Source organism: Phyllobates terribilis, unplaced genomic scaffold (genome assembly GCF_046119375.1).
Source record: "Phyllobates terribilis strain yellow unplaced genomic scaffold, ASM4611937v1 Scaffold_4__5_contigs__length_816908805, whole genome shotgun sequence".
NCBI lineage: Eukaryota > Metazoa > Chordata > Amphibia > Anura > Dendrobatidae > Phyllobates > Phyllobates terribilis.
The window spans coordinates 629845071-629865868 of record NW_027362764.1 but is presented as its reverse complement, the minus strand read 5'-3'; the positions used below and the strand labels follow the sequence as shown (position 1 = coordinate 629865868).

The 20798-nt window shown below is 40.9% G+C and overlaps 1 protein-coding gene across 2 annotated transcripts in view; it reads right to left on the bottom strand.

The window, feature by feature from the left end:
- Positions 1-15414: 15414 nt before the first annotated feature.
- Positions 15415-20798, bottom strand: part of CHD7 (chromodomain helicase DNA binding protein 7) — a 136492-nt gene continuing 131108 nt past the window's right edge. For both annotated transcript variants that reach the window (XM_073679339.1, XM_073679340.1), the window contains 7 exons: positions 20486-20646; positions 19380-19607; positions 18137-18580; positions 17675-17896; positions 17402-17542; positions 16901-17005; positions 15415-16677 (listed from right to left, as the gene is read on the bottom strand). In XM_073679339.1, the coding sequence (XP_073535440.1) occupies positions 15781-16677; positions 16901-17005; positions 17402-17542; positions 17675-17896; positions 18137-18580; positions 19380-19607; positions 20486-20646 (2198 nt within the window). In that variant the 3' untranslated portion in view covers positions 15415-15780. The remainder of the gene's footprint in view (positions 16678-16900; positions 17006-17401; positions 17543-17674; positions 17897-18136; positions 18581-19379; positions 19608-20485; positions 20647-20798) is intronic.

Genomic DNA, 20798 nt, shown 5'->3' with positions numbered 1-20798 from the left:
ATAACTGTCTAGGACCTTTCCCAGAGAAAGCTTTACTTGGATGTCAAATATATAAATGCTTATCCTGCACCTACAGGAAACTTCATGTAACTATATGATGGGTTTAACATCTTGACCATAAATTCATGCTGGCCACACACATGGCATAGCTGTTAGCCTACTTATCTGCCAAAGAGTGATTGTGCCCCCTGATCTTCAAAGAAAATAAATGAGCTCACAGATTAAAATGCAGTAGTAGCCTCACTTTCCTCCATTGGCAGACAGCATGGATGGGAGACAATTATCACAGTATAAATGATAACCTCTCTGTGATGATACAGAGTAAAATCTTAATTATGCCAGACATACTTTCTGATGGCAAGAGCAGCACACCTTTATTTTATGTTGACTCTTTAATCTGTGTTCTTCTTTAGTTGATTAACACAGACTATTATTTGTATAAACGTGAATGCTATCTGCTCTTTGATTCTGAAACAATGATGTGTACTTACAAGAGCCCCGGTGATACAAACTATGTAAATAGATTAGCTAGAACAATGAATGTTGGCTAGATATGTTAAATACCATTGTAGGGTGTTTGCCAGTCAATCTTGGGGGATGAGCTGTGGATACTTGAGCCCCGCACCTTTACCTCTTACCTGTGCCTGATGACCTCACACAGATGTAAATATAAACAGGGATGTCTGTAGTGTTGGAGACAGATTGAGACTTGAGACAGAGTCAGAAGGATTTGGGAGGAGAATGGGAGACATCCTTCATGAAAGTAGATGGATTGCATGGCATCTAAAGAGACAGATTTGAATTCAATATGATTCTAGTCTAAGGGTAACGGCCCTGACTGGAAAGATATAGATCTGCGCCATTTAACCATCAGAGAGACATGGATACATTTTAGGAAGTTGAGGAGAGGACGAAGAAGTCACCTGGCCTCATGGATATGTTGCTTTGGGGTTGCCTAGAACCCATGGAGACATTTGAAGTTGCCAGGAGGGACCCACCGGTCACCTGGCCCCATGGAAACTCTCGAAGAGGCCAGATTTGGACCCTCGGATCTCCTGGTCTTGTACCTCAATGGACTCCTAGCTTCCTAAGCTAGCTGCTACCTTCTCTCTGGGTGTTGTCTGAGTAGCATTACGCCCACAGAAGACCCGGGGTCCTCACACTCTCATTGGACTTGTGCTTAATGTACTGCATATATAACACACTGTAAATTATCTAGATATGTAGTTATAGCATTATTTATATACTTTATCATAAAGGAGTAAGTGATGGCATATTGCTAGGATATGCCATCTCTTTTCATTATGGGAGTCCGATCTTTGGAATCGTCACTGAGCATCTGAATAAAAAGTCCAGAGATTTTCATTCCACAGCAGTGTAAGGATGTGGACTGTCTTAACCTGTTCGCGCCCTTGAAGACAACAGACGCACTGTGCGAATACCATCCTGCGGTTTTATATGTGAAAGTAACATGCGTCTAATGTAATGTGATAATGTATTGTGGTGATGTACAGTATATAAAGTGTTAGAACATAATGTGAATATAGCATAAGGATAGACTTCGGACAGCATAGGATAAAGAACAGGTTAGCATGTAGATAGGAAATGGTTAAGAGGAGGAGTAGCCCAGTTGGTGGGCACTGATAAGATAAGAAGGGGGGCACTTCCTGGTTAGAAGGAGTTCACGGTAGGCCAGTGAGGTGGTTAGTGGAGTTCAGGTTCAGGTACGTGGGTAGCTAGGAGAAGCATGGACCAAATGTTCAGGGCAGTGGGCGGCCAAATGGAGATCCCTGATTGACATTCCAACAGCATCTGGAGCCTAGGGCTCAGACAAGGTACCAGGGAACGGGTCTGGTCTTCTGACAGCACAATGTCAGTGGACATGGAGTTACATGGGGAGCAGGTGGCCAGTCCCAGGTGCACTGTTAGAATGGACATCGAATCCCAGAGGCCGGAGTCAGCGGGCTTGGGGGTAGTCCAGAATGAATGTGTGGCAGAATAGAAGAGGAGCTGTACGAAGGAGGAAGGAAGTCTGAATTGCTATGCCCTACCCCACCCCACCCGTATCTACCTGGTGAATTTGGACCATTTAGCAAAAGTTTGACTGTTGCAAAGAACCTGCTGTCCCCTGAATTGTGTGCTGTGGCTCCTGAGGACAGAAGCCTGGAGGCAGTGGAGGCTTGCAGCCTACAAGGGAGTGTGATACACCGCACAACACACTAGGACTGGGACACCCCTTGTCTGTAAAGTGCCAGAGTGAAACTGGACAGCAGCTTGGTCGTGACTACCGTTCTCGGACAATTTACAGCAGCACCCCAGGTACCTGCTCTCCAAGGAACTGTAGCTGACACCCATTTATGTGAATGTGGCCGAATGCAGTATGGTGGCCTACCAAAGAGTGCGAGAGACCCTGTGCGATCATTGTTAGAGAATGGCATAAAGATGCAAACAACCATAAGAGGCTGTTTGCCGGCCCGTTGTGGGCTATACATAATATAAATAAAATCATGACCCAAATACATTTAATCGTGGGTTGACGCAGAGGGTCGGCAGCAGGTCTAATTAACCCCTTCACGACTTTTGACGTACATGTCTGTCAAAAGTCGTGTCCCTGACTTTGATGCAGGCTCTCGCGCTGGGCCCGTTTCTTTCCCCACGAGGGCTGATTTAACCAGCGCTCATATGCCTTTAGCAGCCGTGAGTGGAGCGGAGCTTCACCAGTGGCTGTTAACCTGTTAAATGCTGTTGTCAATCTCTGAGAGTGCATTTAACATGCGCCAGCAGGAAGCACATTATTCCATGTTCCCATCGGCGTGCACCCATGATGTGATCATGCGGCACCGATGGGTTATGATGACAGCCGGGGGTCTGTTGATGACCCCCATGCAGTCATGGCTATCCTCCTGTGAAAACCAACCCATTGCTAGTGTTTATATGAGACTGCGATTTTCTCTCTACATAGCAGACCTGAAGTCCTGCTATGTATAGCACAAGCGAGCAGATGATCACAGCTTCAAATCCACTAAGGGCACTATTAAATCTAGTAAAAAGTGAAAAAAAAAGTTTTTAAAAATACAAATAAAAAAAAAAACACAAAAGTTCAAATAACTTCCCTTTTTGCCCCATTAAAAATAAAACAAAAATATACACATATTTGGTATCGCTGCGTTTGTAAAAGTCTGAATTGTCCGAAGACAAAGTAAATGAATTCAGTAAACGGCATAATATAAAAAAAAAATCCAAAATGCCAGAATTAATTTTTTTTTGCCACTGCAACATTGCAATAAAATGCAATAAGAGGTCAATGAAAACATTGTATCTACCCCAAAATGGTATCAGTAAAAACGTCAGGTCAGGACGCAAAGACTAAGACATCACCCATCCCCAGATCCCGAAAAATTAAAACTCTCGCGACAAAATCCAAATTTTATTTTCTTACAAATTTCTGAATTTTTGGAAGCTTTGTTTGGTATCTATGTACTCATGCTTACCTGGAGAATCATATTCAGGTCAGTTTTACCATACAGTGAACATGATAAATAAAAAAAACAAAAATCAATTGTGGAATTGCACTTTTTTTTTGCAATTTCAATGCACTTAGATTTTTTTTTCCTGCTTTTCAGTGCATCATGATAAAATTTAAAAGTACAACTCGTCCTGCAAAAAACAAGCTCTCATATGGCTATGTGGACAGAAAAATAAAATGTTATGGCTCTTGGAAGAAGGGGAGGAAAAATGAAAACGAAAAAACAGAAAATTGCCTGGAGGTGAAGGGGTTAAGTGTGATTAAGTCATTAAATTGTAACTTTAATTTTTTCAACTGTAACATACAAATGTAAATGCTGTGTAAAGTACAGTAGTCCCACACAACCATATGGAGTTAATCTGCAGGTTAATAGCATTGTGAAGCTGCCCGGCACCTGCTCCGAGAGCCCCGCTGCTGGAGGGAAATTAATTTAATTCTTCCCAGAAGCCTCCGGCATTCAGTCATAGGGATGGGCCGGCGTGGCTTAAATCGACGCCATTAACCTGAAGATTAACCCTATATCTACAAGTTAATAGCGTTTTTTTTTACATGACATGTTCCCTTTAAGTAATCTCCTCTCAAATTTCAAGCCCTCCCCTGGCAAAGCAGAGAAAAGGCGACCTACCCCTGAAAAGAATTAACCCCTACCCATACTACACTCCTGTGAAAAATTAAAGCATCAATATTTTCAAATTCATTTTGAAATGGAGACAATGGTCGAATGGAGACAAAATTTTGCATGGCTGTAGGCCAGACCCCGAATTTCATGATATGGAAATTGTTTTGCTGTTTTCAATTCAATTCTAGGGGCTGCAACCCTCTAAACACCCCAAATTGGAAAGTGGCTAGAACAATTCCAAAGAAGTCGACTTTTCTCTGAAACTGTAGAATGGATTAGTTTGAAAATCTCATCAGTGATGGTTGATTGCCGATCATTTGTGATCCTGTCACGTCCAACCACCTACGAAAAAAACTACCCCTCCGGTGCACCCCTAAATTAAAACCCTCCCCAAAGGGTTGAAAATGGGGTGATAATGATAACCTTGGTTGAATCCGTATGCTTTCAAAGGAGCCCAAAAACGTCTGGAAGCTTGTCAAGAAATCGGATTGTTTATCCCCAATTTCAGGGGTTTTGCATGTGTACCCCTTAGAATTTGCCCCCTAAAACGTCACGTTATGCAAAGATGCAAACATTATGCTCATCTCCTCACATCTACTAATTATTCTAACCAATTTGCATCACCAGATTACCTGTCAAAGCCCCCAAGGGGTAAAAACACCCCCCTCGTAAAAGTGTGTGTGGGGAGGGGGGTTGGGGCATTTTGAACACAGTCAGCATGGATTGCGGTATGTAATGCTGTAGTAAGACTTGCCCCACATTTTTGTGGCACTACTGGCACCCCAACCCTCATTTTGGGGGGGAAACCCTAAATTTCAACCCCATAAAATGATGGAGGGAAAATTTCAAAACTTGGATCAAAAGGTGGTGTAAGCCTCCTCTCCATCCTCCCAAAACCCCATTACTGTATGAAAGAAGCCACCCCTGTCAACTCGTTTTCACCTCTGCACTGGTGTTTCTGCTGAACTTGTGATTTTAACCATTGTTTCTGGTGTCTGTTGGGTTTTTGTTATGCCTTACAGATACACCATAAAAATTGTTAGCCCTTACACGAGGGTGGGAGAGGGTTGAAAACCGCTTAGAAGCAATACCTGCTTTCTTGGGGAGTTCTCTTCTTTGGCCAATATGACAAGACTAGCGTTCTGTCAGGGTATCCTCATGAGCATTTGAATGTGAATAAACAATTTACTGTAGTGATCATTTATCGATTTTGTATGAGAATGAAAACTGACAGGATTTTGTTTTGTGCCCATACAGATGGAAGCAGGTATTGCTTCTAAGGGGTTTTAGCAGAAACACAAGTGCAGACGTGAAAATGAGTTGAAAGGGGTGGTTTTGTCTTTCATATAGATAGGTCTTTCAACATATCATTGATCAATTCATGGTCACACACTTTGCAGGCTCAGAATCTCCCGATCACTTGAATCTGTGTATTAAAATTCACAGACTGAGTCTATCACTCCCATTTTCTATGTTCTTTCCCGATGCAATAGTACACCATACTTTGATTTAGGCCTTTCTGTCCTTACCTATATAATGATGTATTGTGCGCTCTAACATTCCTAGGCTGTAAAATCCTAAAAGGCTCCTGCCTTCCCTACTCATCTTTTACAGTGCCTGTGACATGCCCAATTAGCTGTGCCTGCTAATTGTTCCAATTTGTCAGGACTTGTGAATTCTACGATATTCGATATGAAGTTGATTGGCAGCGATTCAATTTGATCATCTCTAATGCCTATAGTTTTCTTTAGGATTGATGGATTATATGATCACACTATGGTCTGCTGTGAACACAGATCTGATTGGCTGTAAGATAAGGTTCAACGTGGATAAAAATGGGTTTATACTTTTCTGATCACAAACCAGTAATTATGATGACAAGTCAGACTTTAGAGGAGGCATGTAAGACATTATCTTAGGCACTTACTGGACCTGCAGCTTTCAAAGGACCACTAAACCTTAAATAAAAATGTTTTTTTTTTACAGAAAGGAACAATATTCGCAGTGAAAAGCTGATTAGTCAAGGTATGAGATTATTCTGCCATTCATTACAATTCCTGTATGTGAACCCATTAAATAACTAAAGCTACAAAGAAGTCTAAAATTGAAGTTTACAAAAAAAAAGGATGTCTACATCCTGCTGGACAGGAAAAGAAATATTCTACAGCTAAAATACAGGTTGTGAACTGCTATTAATTTATATATGTAAAAGTTATAAAGCATCAACCCTGTGTGTGTTACAGGGTCAACGATCCCCACATTACAGATTAACAGATGGGAAAAGGCACAATGACAACATAGTAAACTAGAGTAGTCCTAAACTTACCAGTGCTGCTCCCACCATTGATGGATACTATCACTGCTGATTATTGTGGCACAGTATTGGGGGCAAAAAAATAAAAAATATGAAGCAGCAATGGGATCAGGATACATTGCACTGTTCATACCATGGTTTGGCCACCATACACATTTTCTTTGAGTAAGAAAAGTGTTTATAAATTTATTAGATAAAAAACTATTAATAAACTCTTATCAACTGAATTATATTTGATGACTGCTGGGGTTTGAGGACTATCCTACTTGTAAGATGCATGGGAACGGATCAGGATTCTGCCAAATGGTTCTTTACTTCTTCATTTTTAAAGGGAACCCAACAGCTGATATATGCTGCCCGATCCACAGGCAGCATGTATCAGACACAGGCTGCCCGATTAGGGCTCATTCACATGTCAGTATCTCCGGTACGAGTGGTGATAGTTTCCACACGTACAGGAGACAAAGACACACACAGACCCATTCAAATGAATGGGTCTATGCACATCTCAGTGTGTTTTCACAGACCCTGTGTCTGTGTGTTCCACACGGAGACAAGTCAGTTTTTTTGCGGATCCACGGCCTGCAGAAGTGCCTCACGCTGAACACACACGGATGACATCCATGTGTCATCAGTGTGACACGGACTGATGCCTGGGAATCAGTGTACAGGTAGCGCTGTTCCCAAGCTCTGGGTGCTGAATGCTGCCCTCATCATGCTTCCCTGTCGGCGCTGCGATCAGCACCAACAGGAACAATGATGAGGGTAGTAGTAGTCTGCTCCCGCAGTGTCCCCACCTGTAAAAATAAGAATAAAATCCATGTACTCACCTCTCCTAGGTGTCCCCCGTGATCCATGCGACCGTTGCTGCAGAGGAGCCGGGGAGAATGAGCCGCTCTGGAGCTGCGCTCAGTGAGTGACAGGACCCCGCTCCTGAGCTGCTCATTCTCCCCGGCTGCTCTGCAGCAGCGGTCACATGGATTACAGCGGGGGACACCTAGAAGAGGTGAGTATAAAGATTTTATTATTTTATTCTTATTTTTACAGGTGGGGACACACGGGACACGGATAGTTCCGGGACCAGTTTTTCCGGTACCGGAAATATCTGGACGTGTGAAACCGACCTTATAGCCACATATACTTAACTCTGAAACACAGCAGCATTTCAGAAAAAAACTATTTAATAGCTCCCAGGACCAAGCCATATGGGAGACTAGTCAGACTGCCCGGATTTTACTAATCCAAGTAAGAACAGAATTATGTAGGTGCAGAGACCCAGATTCCAGCAGTGTATCACAGAATGAACTGCTTTCCAGCCTTGATAAAAATCAGTTTTATCTGCTGCTGATCTACCAGTTCTCTGTATGCGAAGCTGTGTGCATCCCCGCCCACACCACTGATTGGCAGCTTTCTGCCTATGCACAATCAATGGAGGACTACATGGCGGCAGGTTAACTAGGCCTCTAATGATAATACTGTGATTTTATAAAAACTACAGCAAGCAGTCCAATAAGTGATATATTACTGGAATCAGGGTCTCTGTCTCTACCTTATGTTACTCTCAGATTAGGTGGCAAAACCTGGTGACAGATTCCCTTTAATCACAAAAAAATGTGTTTCCACTGATTTCAGCCCTGGCACAAATAACCTGCTTACATCATTTCAGTGATCTTCTCATTAGCTCAGAAGAAAGTGTCAAAAATATCAATGCAGCTGATCTCACTGTCCTGCTGGTGCTTGAAATTAGCTTGTTAACTATTGTTACCTGCAAGGAAACAGGTACAGACATCATTGCCTTGCATCCAAATGTCTTCACAGCCAAAGATATTGCTGGTTGTAAGATTACCCCTAAATCATTTATCAGATTATCAAGAACTTCAAAGAGGGAGGTTCTATAGCTGTGATGGAGTCTTCAGGATTTAAGTACGGGATTGGTTCCACACTAGGAAAGAGCTTGCTCAGAAATGGCGTCAGGCGTCAATGCATCTAAATGAACAGTTAGGCAAAAGATTTTGGAGACTGGCCTGGTGTCAAGGGCAGCAAAAACTGCATTTCTCTCCAAGAAACATACCAATGACAAACCGACATTCTGAAAAAAAAGTGCAGTGATACAGTAGGACTGCAGCGGACTTGAGTTATTTTCTCTGATGAAGTCTCTTTCAAACTCTTTGGAATCTGGAAGAATGATTGTCCGGAAAAGAAAAGGTGAGCACTACCACGAGTCCTCCGGTGTCATGCCAACAGTGAAGCCTTCCGAATAAAACATTGAAAGGTTAGGTCCATGGCCAGGAAACTGCTGGGATCTTAATCTCAGAGACCCCGTGGTCAATCCTCAATAAATGAGTGGACACGGAGAGGGGAAAAAAAAAAAAAGGGAAAAACAAATAAAAAATAACTCAGAAATTGTAATAAACTATGATCACTGAGTAGGCAGGAACAGGTTGCCATCAGTCAGGATTTGGCCTAGAAGTGAATATCCAGCTGCTATGGCGAATTGCAGTAGCCTTGAAAAATAAGGTTCAACACTAATTACTAAATCTTTGCATAAAATGCTTATAATGGAGTCTTATAAAATGCTTATAATTATACTTCAGTAACCATAGAAACATCTAAGATCTAAAACCACTAACGTACCAAATTTTGTGTCAGCTTCAAACTTTTGGCCACGACTGTGGTAGCCATGACTTGTGAAATCATATTTTTCACGAACCCTGAAACTTCCTGGAACATGCTTAATGAATCAAACACCACAATATTGTGTGAAGTGTCATAGCCTCATCGCCTGTTAAGAATCACCCTCTGTGATATATATTACACATGCTGTCTTCTAGACATATAGGATGGAATCGTTGCAGGCCTTAGTGTAGAAAGATTGTTTATTCTTCCCATTCACGTTGGTACACTAATTAGATTGCGCCCCAGGTTGCATACAGTACTGCTCACCATTATTGGCACCCCTTCATTTTTTTCATAGACTGTACAATATCTTCAGAAATAAATGGAAATGTACCAAAGTTATATCCTCTGGACCACTAATTAAAAAATCCTAAGTAATACAACAATAAAACATTGTTTTTCAACTTCCATGTTGCAATTTTAAAGAAGAAACAGAATAAACAGCATGTGCAGCAATAAAGGCCCCCCTAATTAATACTTGGTTGCAGACCCTTTGGCATTGATAACAGCCTCCAAACGTTTCTTGTTGTCATCTACAAGCTTCTTGCACTTCTTAGCTGGAATTTTCGCCCACTCTTCCTTTGTAGTTTGTTCAAGCTCTTGAATGTTTGCAGGTTCTTTTTCCCAATGGCAGATTTCAGCTCACCCCAACAATTTCCAATGGGATTGAGGTCAGGGCTCATTGCTGGCCATTTTAAAACAGTCCATTTTTTCTTTTTCAACCATTCCTGTGAACTTTTGGATGTGTGATGTAGGTCATTGTCTTGCTGGACGACCCATGATCTTCGACTCAAACCAAGTTTTCTTCCTCCAGTACCAGACTCAGCAAAGCAACCCCACAGTATTATGGATCCTCCACCATGCTTAACTAATGGTAAGGTGATCTATTCCTTATAAGCTTCCTTGCGCTGTCTGTAAAACGAATGCTTTACATTGTCAAAAAGCTTAATTTTTGTTTAATCTGTCAACAGAACATTTTCCCAGGATTGTGGTTTGTCAAGGTACTCTTTGGCAAAGATCAAGATAAAAAGTTCCTTTTTATGTCTTTTCTTCAGAAATGGTTTCTTCCTTGGCCTTCGCCCATAAAGCTCTGCTTGGTTTAGTGTGCAGTGTATGGTACTTGTTGAAATCATGACCCCAGACTGTTCCAGGTTGACCTTCAGGTCTTTGGATGTTTGATGTGTTTTTTCTATAATTCGCACTAACCTTCGAAGCCATCTCTTGGCAATTTTCCTCTTTCCTCCATGTCCAGGGAGGTTCTTGACGGTTCTGTGCTTGGCAAACTTAACATTGCGCACTGTTGAAACTGGGATACAGAGATCTTTGGAGATGGCCTTATACCCTTTAGAAGTCTTGTGTTTGCTAATAATAGCAGTTCTGATGTCCTCAGACAACTCCTTTGTCTTCGCCATTGTGACAAAGGAACAGGGCCTACCATGTGGCTTTTTAAAACACTGAAATCATCATTCATTGACCAATTCATGTCACAAGGGCACCAACAATTAATCACAAGTGAATCTTTTTTTTTTTTGTGATTTACCACATGCATGTCAAAATGTGTTTCCATACTAAATAAATGTAAAAGGTACCAATACCAGTAACACACCAAGCTTTGGGTTTTTCTATTTTTCTCTCCCATTGTTTTTTTGCTTTAAATTATTGTTTATCATTTGCTATTTTGTATTTAACATGAGTGCTCTATGCAAAAAAAACTTTCACTTGCTTAATTTTTTTCAGGAGATATTCCACATTATGTACTTAAACTTCAGGGGTGCCAATATCTATGAGCAGGACTGTATATTCCATACTTAATATTCCCAAGTATGATATGCTTTTCTTGAAAAACACAGGTTATGTGGTGTGAAGGTGTTCCATAGTCTCACTGCTCAAACAGAAAAGTTTTCCTATCTTTGATAATACAACACATGGTGTACAAAAAAAAAAAAAAAAATACACAGGCAAAAAGAACAGCACCATAGACTAATAGCTATATGTACTAATGACAAACACAGGACACGTACATGAAGAATAGATCTCTGAATGAAGCCTTAGGGTGCATTAATACCAACAACTTCAAAGGCTTGTATCTGGCTGGCTGTTCAGGTCAGGAGGCTTGCAGGCAAGTCGGGAATTTTGGCCATAACAAGAAGCACAAGATCCAGTGTGGGCTGAGTTTGCATAAATTTACTATTTTGAATAGATATTGGATTTAAAGTTTTCATATAATAAAACAAGTTTTTTTCGGTTTTTTTCCCTTGGTTCTTTTCAACGATCACAATACCAACCAAATGTGAATTGCCATACTTGAACACAGATGTAAAATGTAACAAAAACAATGGTGCAGACATCTTTGACCTATCAAGTAGCATGGGCAATTCTCAGATGTTAGAGATGATCTCATAAGTGAATATGATTGGAGCTACAATACCAGGGACCACCCACTACACTGAGAACAGAAGGAAGTGGCGGAACGGCAACAACTGGATTATTAGAGTTGGTGCTGATTGATTCGCACAACCCGGTACAGCAGTCAAGTCAATCTGTGGCAGTTGAATAGTAGTCTTGAGAACCTGACGAAATCGGCAGCTGTTTTGATGAGTCGGCCTCATGCACTACATGTGCGTCACTCTTCAACAATGACGATGCACTAGCCCGGCTAGTCAAAATAAGAGCTGCAGATGCCATCAGGCTAGAGCCGGTTCACATGTCGCTGATGACCGCGTAGTGGGAATTAATTAACATTAACTCTAGTCAGTAATAAGATCAGTGGAGTTCAATACATGGCTATCCCACCAATCAGCCATTTTCAGCCCTGCGAGCAGCCAGATGTATACAATGTACAGAGCCAAACAGCACAGCTCTGTTCTCAGTCTAGTGGCTGGTCCAAGTACTGAAGATCCAATCACATTCACTTTAATAGGAGCTCTGTTGCAGTCTCTGAACAGCCACTGTCAAAACTGGCCTCTATGGCGCCTTTCACTTTTTCTTAAGAATAGATCAACAATACGCTAAAGTCCTTCATACAGTAAAGATAGTGCTTGTATGTAGGAGTCAGGAGAGATGGATAACAGCTATCTCTTCTGACACCTCCATACACAGGCGTACTGGCTCTGCTGAGCACTCCTGTGTTCTCACAGTTAGGTCCAGAAATATTCGGACAGTGACAAGTTTTGGCATTTTAGCTGTTAACCAAGACATACTCAAGTTAGTTACATAATCAATATGGGCTTAACGTGCAGACTAGCAACTTTAATTTGAGGGTATTCACATCCTCATTGGAGTAAGGGCTTAGGAATTTCAGCTCTTTAATATGCAGTTGCCTATTTTTAAAAAGGGACAAAAAAGTAATTGGGACAGTTATCTCATAAGCTCTTTAATGGGCTATTCCCTTGTTAAGCCATCATCAATTAAGCAGATAAAAGGTCTGGAGCTGATTACAGATGTGGCATTTGCATTTGGAAGCTGTTGCTTTGAACCCACAACATTTGGTCAATGGAGCTCTCAATGGAAAAGAAACAAACCAACACTAGGCTGACAAAAGAAGACATCTATCAGAGATAGCAGAAATAATAGGAGTAGCCAAATTCGAGTTTGGTACATTCTACAAAAAAAAAAAAAACAAGAACAAAACACCACCACATTGGTGAGCTTGGGAACTCAAAAAGGCCTGGATGTCCATGGAAGACAAGTGGTGGATCATTGCAGAATCTTTCCATGGTGAAGAAAAACCCCTTCACAACATACACCCAAGTGAAGAACACTTTCCAGGAAGTAGGTGTTTCAGTATAGAAGTCTACAAAAAGAGAAGACTTCATGAGAGCAAATTCAGAGGGTTAACCACAAAATGCAAACCATTAATCAGCCTTAAAAATAGAAATGCCAGATTAGACTTTTGCCAAAAAACATCTAAAGAAGCCAGCCCACATGATGGGAAGAAGAAAGTGTGGAGAAGGCTTGGAACGGCTCATGATGCAAAGCACACCACATCCTCTGTAAAACATGGTGGAGGCAGTGAGATGGCATGGGCATGCATGGCTTCCAATGGCACTGCGTCATTAGCCAGTTGACTTCTGAAGTGTACAGCACTATATTCTCAGCTCAGATTCAACCAAATGCAGCAAGGTTGATTGGATGGCGCTTCCCAGTACAGATGGACAATGAACGAAAACATACTGCGAAAGCAACCCAGGAGTTTTTAAGGCACAGAAGTGGGATATTCGGCAATGGCCAAGCCAATCACCAAACCTCATCCCCATTGAGCAGCATTTCACATCCTTAAGACAAAACTTAAGGCAGAAAGATCCACGATACAGTAAAGACCTGGCAAAGCATCAAAGGAGAAAACCCCGTGTTCGGTGATGTCCATAGCTTCCAGACTCCAGGCAGTCATTGCCTGCAAAGGATTCTGTACAAAGTAGTAAAAATTAACATTTTATTTATGGTAATTTGTCCAATTACGATTGAGCCCCTGAAATGAGGAGGATTTGTAGAAAAATTGTTTCAATTCCTAAATGTGTCACAGGATATTTTTGTTCAACTCTTAATTAAACCTGTAAAGTCTTCAATTACAGCCCAGTTGTTTTACTTTAAATTAAAAGAAAAGCGGCAAGCAGAGCTGAAATCACAAACATTCGGTCACTGTCCAAATATTTCTGCCATACTCCTATGGTAGCAGACTTACATCACAGAAAACAAAAAGGTTGTCAGTCTGTATTCAGACTCTTATCCTTCCCTCCTACACCATCTTTTGAGGGAAAAGTTGGGAGGCCCCCATACGCATTAGACTGTCATCTAAAGAGGTCAAATGTCTTAAACCTAGAAACCCCCTTAAAGATATATTCCAAACCAAGCTTACCCATATTTATCCAATTTTGGATAAACCAGTGTTTACGCCGGTATAGGGGGAGAGGTGCATGTTGTGGGTTAGTGTCATATTAGTATGTTGGTGGACGTGGGGCACACAAGCTTCTCATTGTGACCATATGGCGATAGCACGATTGCTGCATTGTGCAGTTACACTGGGGAATAGCATGGGTCTGTAACCACATTATATGAATAATGTCAGAGGTCAGTGGATACTGAAAAATCAATACTTTGTCGGACAGCTTCTGGTTTTCAGAAAACTGGGTCAGTTTTCATTGCATGTTTATTTGGCACAGGACTCGCTGGCTATGTAAGCTGCACAGTGCTCAGAATACTAGTGAGTCAGTCTCTAGCTGACACCATTGTATTGTTTTTCTACCCATTAACCACAGATAAATGACCTACATATTGTGCCTATTAAAGCCTCATTTTCCTTTACCCCTTTGTTGCTAGGAGTTCTCCATCTTTCTGTGCAGCCCTTTTTGTTTTCTGGACGGCTCCCAGGTTAGCGATGTTTGGAGGGGATTGCAATCATTGCGTACGCGTGAACCACAGAAGATACCCATTTGTTGTGTCCTCCTTTCCGCCCTAGGGTTGCCATAAAACAGTTCACGTTCATTAAAAAAAATGAATTCTCGTACTAGAAAAAAAAATAGCAAAAGGAAAATATACAAAAGCCATAATACTGTATTTGCTTCTATTGTGAATACAAAATATAAAGTGGTGTACACCAGTTCTGATTTGGTTTCCCTAGACACTTCTACGTTTTCTAATTACATCACTGCATCTCATGGATCACTTTTATTAAAAGCATCATTACTACTGTTGGCAGCAATTTACAGTTTATCTTACATGATAGCAGTTTAAAAAAAAAAAAAAACTCGAGAAAAAAAAAAAAAAGAAAGAAAAAAGGAACAAAAAAAAATAAACACAAACATTTACAAAGTCATGTCTGTAAACTTCAAGGCTAGTTTTTAGAGTTGAGGTAATGCTGTTTAGCTTTGTGGCTAAAGTAACAAAGTCCTTTAAATTAAAAATAAAAAAAAGGAAAAAACAAAAAGGTACCTGATTTTAATTTTATGCTTAAACCAGTGCATTATAAAATTCATGAGACGATTTAACTGTAGTTTTGTCCTGTAACGACTTTAGCAGTGTGTGTGTTAAAGAAAAAAAATAATGAATAGGATACTTTTCACATTCAACAGCTGCCTTGTATTGCTGTGCCTCTAAACAGAGACGTCACTACATCATGGAGATTGTCTGAAACGGTTGTGTGTGTGGAACCCTCATATACAGTCAAAAAAGGTAATGATATGTAAGAAATTCATCTTGACCTTCACAGCAAAAGAAAAATAAAGAGACAAACGAAAAAAAGATAAATAACTTCATAATTCCTTAAGCAGCCTGTCCTTCGAGTTGCACCATTATTCAAAAAAAAAAAAAAAAAAAGTCGCTGCTCTTTATAATACCAACGGTAAAAAAATAATAACAAAAATAAACCGCTGCAGCGCATTATGTAAATTTCCTTTAGAAAAAAAAAAAAAAAAAGTCTGTCCTCCAAAACAAATTATAAATAATGCACTGCACAATACTTAATGACCAAAATACCTTTTTGACACATCCGGGTGACATGACTTGGATTTTTTTTTTCTTTTTTTGCTACACTATTTTACAGAACAGCTTATAAAAACTAGTTATGGACATTTACTGTGAGTGTAAACAGTAGGACTACCACTTGAAAAAAATAAAAAATAAAAATTTAGAACACTGTAACTGAGACAATTATTCATCGTTGTCCTTGTCATTTTCATCTCCGGCACTGGGCGAGTCCATTTCTTCTCCATGTGCTGTTTCATCTTCCAAAACGGATGAATCTGCAGTTTTGTCCAGGTTCTCCTCTGCATCACTGGCTTCCCGACTCTCTGCTTCCCCTTTGTCAGTGGCCTTTTCTTCACTAGAGCTTACAGCACTCTGAAGTCCAGCTAGTGATGGGAAACCAGGCAGTGTCAATCCTCCAAGCCCTGGAGGTAGAAACATGGATGGGTAGAACAGACCTGGAGCCATGGTGGACAGTAGGAAAGGACTGAAGGCCAGATGATTTGCAGCTAACCCAGCTGTGGTGGTAGTAGCAGCAGCAGCGCCAGAGTCAGTAGCATTAACAGTATCTGTAGTTTTATCGGAATCTTTGCAGTCATCAGTTTCTCCCTTCTTCTCATCAGACTTTGAAGTGCCATCTTCAGTTTCTCCTTGACTGGAAGCAGTAGTAGAATTACCACTACCAGCTGCTAAGGGGTTATTTAGAAGTCCACCAAGCCCAAACATGTTGGGCAGCCCTGCCATGCCCGGTAGCATCAGAGGCAGCATTGCGGCAGGGTTTTTTGAATCGCCTCCAGCTGCAGCAGCTGTTGTGAGACCTGAAGGGAACCCCATAAGACCAGCGAGTTGGAGAGACTGAAAATTCTGAAGATTCTGAAGACTGGCAAGATCCATTCCAGCAAACAGGCTATTCATCAGCAATGGGTTTATTCCAGACGTGGAAGCTGCTGCGGCTGCAGCAGCAGCTGCTGCAGCCGCTTTGGCAATTTCACTTTTTGGCCTTCTACCTCTTCGGCTAGCTCCCTCTTCCCTTACAACAGGTCCAGTCAGAAGTCTGTTAAACATAGACTCTGGTACAAATCCCTAAAATAAAAAATACTTGCAATTAGTAAAAAAGAAAGCAAGAAGTACTACATCCACTCTAAACAAGGAGGAAGGAACCCAAGGTCTACCTCCAACTCCAATACTTCTACAAGAAGATTACAAGATATCAGGGTTCCAAAATCTCACAACTCAGTGGCCCATAGTAAAAATTGCAGAAGTAACATTAAAGCTTGTTAAAAAACAGGTAAAACCATGTACTTACAGACTGCTTAACAATGTCTGTCCAGTCTGGAGCTACTGCAAACTCCGGATTCTCTTCTAACCAGCGAGGAAGATCCCGCATAGGAGGAGCCATTGCACCGCCCATCTGTAATGTACAAGAGCGAAACATACAATGTAGGCCATAACAGAACAGGTTTGCATTTTTACAGTCGAACTTCATGGAAATTTGACTTTTTTCAACCACATTGACTAAGTAAGAAACAGACCCCCTCTAAGTCATGGGAGTGGTGATGTCCACTGAGCCCCAATGGCTATAATGGTAATAAAATGTGAAGCATTCAGTACTTACTATTGCTCCCAATCGCTCAATCGCTATAATAGTAATAAAATGTGAAGCGTTCAGTACTTACTATAGCTAAGTGTTTCGGTGAAAATATAAACCCCTTTTTTATGAGAAAATGCTTCTATTGTTGAGTTCAGAATGAGGACTTCCTGTGTGAGGAACTGGTAGACTAATTGTACTCTTTTCAATGGTTATTACCTTCTTTCCATTTCGTTTATTGACTACAGGCACTCGCTCATCTCCCGTTAATGTATTAATATCCAATTTGTTAGGATTCCGACATCGATGACGTTTCTGTTTAGGCTTTTGAAATGGGGAGAACAACATCTCTGTGCTCTTCTGTTGAAGACATTTAAAATATCATTTTTGATTAAAACAAAATACAGCAGTCTATATAAAATAGGAAAAAAATGCATTTTTACAGCTAGATTTAGAGCTTAACTTTACAAAATGGTGATTTATCCTACTTACTGGTACATAACTTGGCATATCAACTGTGTACGTAGGATGCAATTTCAACCATTCAACCAAATCTTTGTTTTTGGGCGCATCTTCCCCCACTAGTCTGGTCCCATCCTCCAAGTTAATAACGGGGATCCGGGTTTCTGGCTCCAGCTGCCCGGGAGATGGAATGTTTCTGGCTGGTGGTGTTTCAATATCTTCCTCGTATGCTTTGGTCATGTCAGTATCCTCCTTCAGAGATAAAAATATTATTAGGTTTTTGTTTTGTTTTTTTAAAAAAAGGGAATAAAAATACTTTAATAATTTTTGCAATTTTTTTTTTTTGTAAATTATTAAGGACATATATCTTACTCCTTATAACAAATCCAAAAACATATTTAAATTTTTTTTTTTTTTCCCCAAGAAACCGGTAAGCCAAATCAGTTGGCCTGTTAACTTTCAGAACATCTGCAGTATGCCGTGTTCCCTTACCGCAGATAATGAACTTCTCTTGTTGCTCATAAACAAAAGATCAAGACCTTCCACATTTTTCCTCCTTCCCCTTCTTCTCTTCATTGGAGGTTCTCCATCTATTAAAGAACCGTTGAGAAGATGCCTGGTCGGTGTGCAAGAAAGACCTGCCTGCAGTCGCTCCATTTGAGTTTTGAAGGCATCAGGGACAGGGGTAGATGAATTAGGCAAGATAAATTTAGGAGTAAGAGATGCAAAATTTGAGGTAGAACTTGTTGCCTCCCTTGAGGCATTTGATAAATCCACAACACTTTCTTGTCCATTTTCTGCCCCCACTTGAGATCCACGCAGTTGAGCCACCATCTCCATAAGGTTTCTCCTTTTGGCAGCCCTTTCTGCTTCAACCTCAACTTTCCTTCTTCTCCGCCTGCGCTGACGTGGTACAGACAGGGTCAATGCAGCATCCTGGAAATAGACAGAGGACCGTCAATATTTTTTTAAAACATTCACAAAATAAAACAATATTGTGGGATTATGAAATATGGCGGTCCATATGCACTATGTATAAAAATATTAGGACTCTTACAGGAGATTTTATGACCTCCCATTCTATATAGAAAAGCATACATTTGTCACTCTACAGAACACGTTTCCACTACTCCAGAGTCCAGTGATGGTGGCTTTACACCACTCCATCTATTACTTGACATGACATGAAGCTCCCAGCATGTAGCTTGTATGCAGATGCAAAAGGAGAGTTTGGATTCTGCACTTATGGAGTCAGAAGAGCTTGGTTGACATTTATCCACTGTGCACCTCAGCAATTCTGCTCTATAGCTTTGCGTGGTTTGACTCTTTGTTGCCAGGTTTCCGTGGTTCCTAAACCTTTCCATGTTTCAATAATATCACTCACAGGCGATCTCACTTGTAATGGTGGCATCTTATTAGGACTAAGCGGGTATCCGTGAGCTCTTTAGAAGGATGTATAGTTGCGCAAATGTTTGTTAAGGCAGACGGCATGGCTAGGGTATGGTTTTTATACATCGGTGGCAATGGGACTGGATAAAAAAACCAAACAGAATTTGATAACAGGCGTGTCCTACTACTTTTGTCCACATAGTAAGTATACTTTGTGGCCATGAAACATGCACAAAGAGCACATTATAATTTATATATATATATTTTTTTTTTTCATAAAAATTGTAAACTTCCAGGAAAGATGATGCACCACATTACCAGTTCATTGTCAGCGAGCAGAACTTGCCTGAGACAGTTGTGGTGAAGCACTGATATCTTCACTTCCACTGAAGTTGCCCTGGGCCACCATGGAGAGCTCAGCGAAGCTTCTCTTCTGCAGCGGGCTGTCCACAGCAGTTGGTGTGTAGCCGGGGATGAGCCCCGGGAACTCAAACATCTGGCGCCTATTTACTGGCCACTTTCCTTTCAGTACAGTCTCACAGATGTTGTCTAATCGATTGATCATCACACGATCCTGCATTACACCAAGAAAAGCACAAATGACAGAAGATATTCACAAAATAAGTTGCACTCGCTGTTTTCGGTTTTTTACAATAAAGTCATTCCTGCCTATTTCTCAGAAAAGCTTTTTTATTTTTACTACTTTTTTGTTACCATTCATTTAACCTGTGTGGGTTTAAGAAACCCTTTTAGCCTTGTGTATTCTGTAGACAAAAGAAAAGTTACTGTGGGGGGTAAAATAGTAGGCAGTGTCTGCATCTACGCCGAACTCCTACTGTTTGAGGCTGTGGAGCATTGTTTCTTAGAATCATCAGCTGGTGAGCAAAGAAAGAAACATCTGCTTCCAGTATCTAGCACTCGCCGGCGTTCTTCAGAGCACGCCAGCCTGCTTTTCTGAGTGGATCCTCATTAACGTCACTACTAATAAAGTTCAGCATTAGAAAACCTTCCTCAGAATCCTCGAAAACTTGCTCCACAACATAGCCCTCAATTTAGAAAAAAAAATTCACATAAAATCTTTCATTTTGAACCCCCCCACCCAAATGTCTTAAGTGGCTTCACACGAAAATGCACATACACAAGGCCATCAGTTACTGTGCAGGAGCCATTATCAGGCCTCCATAGTATTTTTTTTTTTTTTTTTTTAAAGCAATTTAAGCAAAACCTCCCAAAACAGAGACACTGCTTAAAGACCACAACCAGAGCACAACAGCTGCTGCAAACCGCCTCCTTTCCACAGGAATAAGCCTATTAGTGTCTTGTTTTTATAACCAGATGGCCATGTCATGGTGATTAGGAAGCTTTTTTGCCTTATTATAATCTAAAACATACAGCGAGCACATCACAGCCATTTACTACAGAGTATATTGTATACTCCAAACCACCACATACCTTGGGCCAGAAAGAAAAGGAAAATGTCCTCTCGCGAAGCATATGAAGTCCAGACTGATCGCAGTCTTCCAAGTAGAAAGCATCACGAGTTTCGTCCCTTGCTGTACTCAAGGATGCGTTGCTTTCTTCATCAAAGTTTTTATCTTGAGATGTTATTCCAGCTGAAACGATAACAAATTAATAAATATAGAGGGGAAAAATGTATATACTGTAAGTAAAATAGGAGCCCAGAGGTGGCCAGACAACCATTGACCGAGGGTGCTTTCATGCTGCATTCAGGCACCCGTTCAGTGGCTTACGTCCAAACCGCTAC